This window comes from Leptosomus discolor, chromosome Z (assembly GCF_034619465.1).
Source record: "Leptosomus discolor isolate bLepDis1 chromosome Z, bLepDis1.hap2, whole genome shotgun sequence".
Taxonomy (NCBI): domain Eukaryota; kingdom Metazoa; phylum Chordata; class Aves; order Leptosomiformes; family Leptosomidae; genus Leptosomus; species Leptosomus discolor.
The window spans coordinates 65501045-65508129 of NC_141419.1; the positions used below are offsets into that span (position 1 = coordinate 65501045).

Genomic DNA, 7085 nt, shown 5'->3' on the forward strand with positions numbered 1-7085 from the left:
CTGCAAATGCCATTGCTTTGTGCTTCACCTTCCGAGTCTCTTAGTGCTACAGGAAGGGTAGGGTATGGTAGTTGGGATGCGTAATGCCACCTTTTTTCCTTTTGTTTTAGCCAGGAGCTGTCGTTTCTCCGAGTTTGGACCCAGACCCCATTTGGAGAATTGAGGTCACTTTAATCACTCCCCTGAAAGCTGGCCCCAGGAGCTGCAGGCCTGCAGTCTGCTGCTGTTGTTATATGTAGGTTGCCTAGAAAAGTATTTTTATTTGGGGGGAGTGTCTCTTTGCAGTTTCCTGACACCTATTCTCATAGTAGCAGAGCCAAACTAATGGAAAACAAGGAGGGAAAATTTGATTTGTTTTTACTGTTGGACTTGGCAATATTTGTCCATGTCCATGAGACAATTTCTGATTTTTTCCAGAATTTGTTAGAAACAGTTCCTCTAATTCCTTTTGAGAAAATTGGTGGGGGAGACAACAGGAAATGCATGTGTTTTCTTGAATGAAATGGTCTCAGCTGAGATAAAAATAAGAAAAAGCTCGACTTTAGTGGTATTTTGTGATGTGGTGTGGCTGAACAGGCTGCCGAGCCCCAAAATGTTGAAGTGCTGTCAGAGTTCACTTATAACTTGGTCTTCAGCCTCAAGCACATCTTTCTTTGCTGGGGAATTTGACCAGCCCAACGCTGAAAGAGTGGATTTTTCTGATCTGCTGTTCAGTTTTGTCTAGTGTATACATGGTGCAGCTGCAGATCCGGCTCTGGCTCTTTAGGGAAGAGTTACCTGGAGTGTTGTAGGAGAAACAAATTTTGCATAACTGAAAAGCAGTTAAAGGGTGTTTCAGTTTGCACATAAACTCCAGCGGCCGGGATGCGGTGAGATGCTTACAGCCCTTGGCTACTGCAGAAGTGGGAGGGAGTAGGGACCTGGGAGACTCATAGAAGACCCTATGGAAGGGTCTGAGCTGCAGCTCAGCATTGTTAAAGCTTTGGAAATCTGGGAATATTTTCTGCACTTACATAAGTATGAAGGAAAAATTGTGTTTCTTAGGTGTAAATGAGCAAGAGGAAGGCTGTGGTCAGGTACAGTCACCTTCACTTGGCCTTTCTGTGCAAGGGGTGCAGAGGCAAGGCAGTGGGCAGAGCCCAGCCCAGGCAGGAGGGATGCAGGCAATAGGAGCACTTTTGCTGGGTGCTGGTGATGTGGGTCCTGGTCTGGTGGGCGCGCTGTTGAGCTGAACACAGCCGGCCCAAGCATCACTCTGCAGGTTGGAAGGGAGCAGAAGAAAGGATGTTAATGCTGAATTTAGAGAAAAGCCATAATACAAAACTTATTTTGTGGCTGATGTTGGCAGGTGAGTTACAGTCACAACGAAGGAGGCTCATAAAAGGCCAGTGGTCCTTATTTACCCGTCTTTTGATTGGCACTGAGTTCTGACTATCAGCCGTAGCGCAGCAGAGAACAGGCCTGGAGAGGGGCTGGGGAGGTTCCCGTGGGTGCCCTGGCTGCTTGGGGAGCACAGGCGAATTTCCCAGCTGTTGCTTTCCAGTAGCAGCCCCTTTTGCCAGCCCTCATGTGCCTTTCTGTCTGCATGGATAATTGGTTTGGTTTTGTGTGTTGTTTTTTTGTTTGGGGTTTTTTTGTTGTTGTTGTTTAAGCATCCTCAGTGCTCAGAGTTCTTTAATAGACAGCTGATGCTTTCAAGGCTGGTTCTGGAGGTTTCTTCCCTGTTTTGGGAGAGCATTTAAAGAGGAGCATTTCTCCCACCATTCTCCTGCTTGGGGGCCAAGGGCAGACGGTTTCCCCGGGCTGCACCAGGGAGCTCAGGGGAGGCTTCTTGGCAGCTGTAGCTGCTCTGCATAACAAGAACAAGGTGCTAGCTGGTGGATCGCTCCTTTTTCTCCACTTTCCCTTCCCCTGAGGCTGTTATTACCAGTTCTGGCGGTTCTTCCACCCTCCCCAAGCAGCTGCTCTTGGGGCACATCACGCTGCCACCTGCGATAGCAACTGGTCTCCTGCCTCGGCTGTTTCCAGCATGGCACTGGGCAGGGAGACAGCAGGCACCCTCCCTGCCGGCAGGCTGAGTATGTCGGCCCAGGGACACATTGTTCTTTTGTTAGGCTGAGCCTGTGTTGAGTGCCACCCTAAATGCAGCCAAAACCAGCCCCTTCACTCCTCAGTTGGATTAAGCCCAACCTTTTCAGCCTGAGAAGCCACTCATCACCCCAGCAGCATCTGGGCTCTCACCTCCTGGGTGCTATCCTGCTGTGTGCGTTCTCTGGATCCAACATAATTTAAAAAAAAAAAAAAAAAGGCAGCTAAACTAGCAATAAATCATTTCTTTTGTGACAGAATCTGATTTGTTTTTCCAGAATGCTGGCAGTTTCCACTGCTCAGCTCTGCTGCATAGAGTGGTAGCAGTTAATGACAAATGGTTTGGAAACAGCTACTGTTTTAATTGGTGAAGCAATTACTCTTTAGTTTTGATGGTGGAAAATAACTTCATGTAAGGTGTTTCTCTTTCTTTTCTGTTTTTTTTTTTTTTTTTTTTTTTTCAAATTTGTAATTAGGCTTCTCCAATTATGTACTTCATAAACTTTGGAAACAGATCTTTCAAATAAGTGCTTACTGCCTGGTATTCTTACGCACATAACTTTGTTAAGGTGAATAGACTCACAGAACTTAAAAAGAATATTAATGTGGGTAAAATTACTCTGAAATACAAGTGTTTAGAGGTTGAGGACGTTTCACTGGTAGGGCTCTTTTTAATAAATAAATAAAACTGAAGTATCCAGTTTCCATAAAGAAAAGCAGATGTAGGATATTTCTGGTATCTTCTGTTGCTGCACATTGCAATCTTTTTCTAATATGGCTATCAAAATAAATAAATGCAAAAGTCATCTTTAACAAAGATAGTAAGTTAGAGAGTCAAATCTGGCTGTGTTATGTATTGCAAATAACTCACCTGCAGTCAAGACTTACTCTGGATTTACACTAAGACTAAAATTTGATCGTTTAAATCCAATATAAAACGATAGAAGAGAGGGAATTTAGGATTAATTTTCTTAACATCCTGTGTCATCCCACTATGACCAAACACTGCTTGTGTGTAAATAAATACTTTGCCCCTGCCACTGACCCTGCAGTCTCAGCAGCAGGTGTTACATACATGTGGCTTACACTTGGAGACGAAGCCCCAAAGCCTGTTTGGTGTCCCCACCAGTGGGTGAGTATCAGAGAGGAGAAGACGCTGAAGGCAGAGGCAGCAATGCAATGTGTTCCCACATGCCTATTGCATAATCATCTCCCACTGCTCCACACACCCTGTGGCAGGGAGCAGCCGGAGAGCCTAGGCTTTGCATGGTGCCAGCAAGCTTGTTTTGCCTTAATATCCTGTCTTGGTGAACAAGACTGGTGAAAGCTGCATGTGTCAGGGGAATGGGCAGGTGTCATTTTAAATTGCCACCAGAGAGAGCATCACAGTGTGTGTAAAACAAAACAAAACAAAAAACCAACCAACCAACCAAAACCCAAACAAACAAAACCCCCCCAAAACAAAACAAAAAAACCCAACCCCCCCCCCCGAATACAACAGATTTTAATTACACATAAGTGTGAGAAGGAGTAGGGACCAGAGTAGGCAAGAAATGTCTTTTTAGCTCTCTGCATGAATGACCAAAACTCACAGGACCCCAAAGGGTTTGCTTGCTTCTGGCATTATACGTGCTGTGGGAGGGGTGCCAAGCTCTCCTTCTTCCTGCAGAGTCCTTTTTGCAGAGAGAAGAATGAAAAGTTAACCCTCCTGATGTAATAGCAGAGGTCAGTTGGGCCAAGATTACAGTGAAGAGTACTACAGCCCATCCATTGCAGACTTCCGTTATCCCTCGGTATGAGGATACACTCTCACTTGTTATGCAGCTTGTTTTTACGGTAAAAATTGCTTTGTAGAAATACAGATGTAGGAAAGCCAACTACAAAGCCGTAGTTCCTGAGGGCCTGAAGTGGTACAGAAAGCTGACTAGGGAGAAAACCCAGCCGTGTTTTTTTTTGTTTAAAGTAGTGCACAGATCATCACAAAAGCCTTCAGAGCTCAATGCTGGAAAACAATTACCTGATTCTCTGCGTTTGCAGGAGAAAAATGGAAAGGTAACAACTGAAGGCCCTTGTGAAAGAATTTCTTGGTGTTCGGTGCAAGTATTATGTCCGTGTCACAGCTAAAGGATTGAGACAAGAACAGAGTAGGTATTTTGCACACACAAAATAAACACACATAAACTTGTCAGAAAAAGCTGGATGGTTACCTGTCTATTTCAGACTGCAAGTGCTGGTCAAACAGACTTTTAACTGGTTTTAATGAGTTGGGTCTTTTACTTCCATAAAAGGACGGCTTGCAAATGGAAACTGTGTTAATTTTACCTGTATTATTACTAATAAAGGTACTAATTATGTGCTGTGTGTTTCCCTCCAGCCCAACTCTGACAGCATTTGTACCTTTCCATTATTGTGTGTCTGGTTGGTGAAGTATGGGTATAAATTTCTTTTATGGTAAAAATAGTGGCAGTGATCACCCCTTGGATGACAGCGGACAGACTTGAACAGACTTCAGTAAATTTGGCTAAGGTACCTCTCACCAGGCTGTACTATAATTTGTAGTACAGCAGTGTTTTCCCTTCTAGACAGATGCAGCAAACTAGAAAATGGTGCTGATGAAAAAGTCAGAATTTGTTCTTTACGATGGCAAAGGCGTGTGCATTGTCACATTCCTTCTCTTGTGTGTTACAGATCTGAATGCATCACAGACTCAGTGTCCCCAAACAAGAATTCCAAACCAGGGATTCATCCAGCCACCACAGGCAGATGCACTGCTGCTGAACCACCAGCCTGAGAGCCTGCAGGATGCGGAAAGTGGAGGCAGAATAGAGGAGAAGATTGTTTACCTCTGATGGCTTGTTGTCTAATCTCAGTAGCACTTTGGAAATATAATTGTGTTTGCTTTTCTAAATGTCCATAGCTGGTCTCTGTATGACCAAATGCCCTTAAGGATTGTATTTAATATTCAACGCAAGATTTTCCCCATGATAAATGTAACAATTAAGTTATTTTGAAGCCTTTGATTTATAATCTTTAATTTATGACATGATTTCAAACGCTTTGCGAGAAGCAATGGGTAGCAGGGGAGACATAACATTTGGAATTGTGAAGATGCCACCAAGAGCTGTGAAAGCTAGTGCTGATTTTCTTTTGAGTCTTCTTTTTAAAAGGGCAAGCTAAGAGAGATGGGCACTCTATTTGAGATTGCAGACTATGGATCAGTAGCCTTCTAACAGTTGTGATGTAACATGAGAAGACAGCAATGTAAGAATGATGGTTATAGTCTTTGCTGAAATGTGCTGTGACCCCGCCTTAACTATTGGGTCATTTTCCTTATCTCCTGGCTCAGGAACTGCTCAGAAGAGGATGTTTTTATGATCTCAACATAATTGCATAATTTTAAGTGTTCGTTTGTGTCCCAAAGCTTACCATTGGTTTGGTACTACTGCCAGTTTCTATGCAGAGATGCTGTAGATCAGTTTGTTATTGTATTATAACTGTACCTCATTTCAGTAAGTGCCCTTGTGCATTAAAATTTACCAGATAAAACCATCTTGCAGGTCAAAAGAAAAGAAAGGGGAAAAAATAGTAGGCTTTTACTTAGCTGAACCCTTGTGAGTCTCTTCTGTTTTCCCATGTAGGAGCCAGCTAGCTTCCTGCTTTCAGGTTCATGGGATCACTTGTATGTTAGGCAGTAAGAAACCAGGAGTCATTTTCTGCCTTTTTATCTTTCACAAATATTTGTACACTTCTGCCGAATTAAATAAATGTTCTGTGCCTTTCTGCAAAACTGTAACTTTGATTCATATTCAGGTCCTCCAAAGAAGTTTGAAAACAAGAGGAAAAAAATAAAACGTCCTTGCCTGGTTTGCACTCTGCCGTGCTAGAGATGCACCTGCCTTGGTCCAGCGCAGCCAAAGCTGTGCTCCAGGCACCTCAGCTGGCAAAACCAAAGACATGCCTGTTCGAGCAGGTGTGGGCAGCCCTCTGGACTGGCCAGGTGCTACTTAGTGTGGCTGACAGGATTGGCAGCAGTGCAGCAGGGATGCAGCTGCATAGTTCCTGGATCAAAGCTGCATCACACCATCCCAGCTCACAGGGCAGAGGAGTGCAGGGTTGTCCCTGCCTGTTTGTCTGGTTAACTGCCAGGCATCGTATGGTTTCCATTTTACCCTAAGCCTTGCATTGTACAAAATCTTTTGCATGGGGTAGACTTTTAGTTAGTAGATTTTTGTAAGCAAGGGTTTCCTGGTGCAGAAGATTCTCTTCCAGGGACTGGTGTGCTATTGGAAATATTCAAAAGCAGAGTTTTCTGAGTTGCATCTTACTGGGCTACCAGACTAGCTGTTCAGCTGATATCTTTGACTAACAGCTGAGTGACTGACCACGATAAGCTGGACCAAATTCCCAGCTGGTATTGGTGTGCCAAGGTCATCAGGGAAAGACTGGGCCTGCAGATGTATTTTCCAGTTTCTATTTCCAGCCTTCAAGACTACTGCTCATCAGACAGCACTTCTTTAATAGGACTCTTTATAAGAGAAAAAAAAACTTTTTAGAATTTCTGTAAGTGTTGTACCTACTTTACTTTTCACAGCTAGACTAAAACTAAAATGGGAATACAACCTCTCTTAGGGGTCCTACGGAAAGGACAGTCCACAGCCTTTCTATTATACGTCAGCAATGAATCCAGAGTTGCCATCTGGACAGTTTTTTGGCAAATTTCTGAATAGCTAGACCAGTTTCTTGGGATGTGGTGTGTCCCAGGATATGTGCATTGCCCAGAGACCAGGGAGAAATTGGGAAAAACTGAGTGGTTTTCTCCACAATTACTTTCTCTGCGTTTTATTATGCCTTTGCTGGAACATCTGGTACTGGTTACCGTCAAATCCGAGCTGCTGGTTGGATAGCTGCTGTCCCAGCCCAGGGTGGGAATTCCCATGTACACATCTTGCCACTGGGAGAGGAAGAGAGGATACTGCTTCTCTCATCAGTTTTAATTG

General features: G+C 43.9%; 1 protein-coding gene across 1 annotated transcript in view; it reads left to right on the forward strand.

Annotated features, from left to right (window-relative positions):
* The window catches only part of ARHGEF28 (Rho guanine nucleotide exchange factor 28), a 62052-nt gene extending 57112 nt beyond the window's left edge, over positions 1-4940 (forward strand). The window contains exon 29 of the mRNA XM_086479224.1: positions 4777-4940. Coding sequence (XP_086335350.1) covers positions 4777-4937 — 161 coding nt within the window. The 3' untranslated portion in view covers positions 4938-4940. The remainder of the gene's footprint in view (positions 1-4776) is intronic.
* Positions 4941-7085: the final 2145 nt, after the last annotated feature.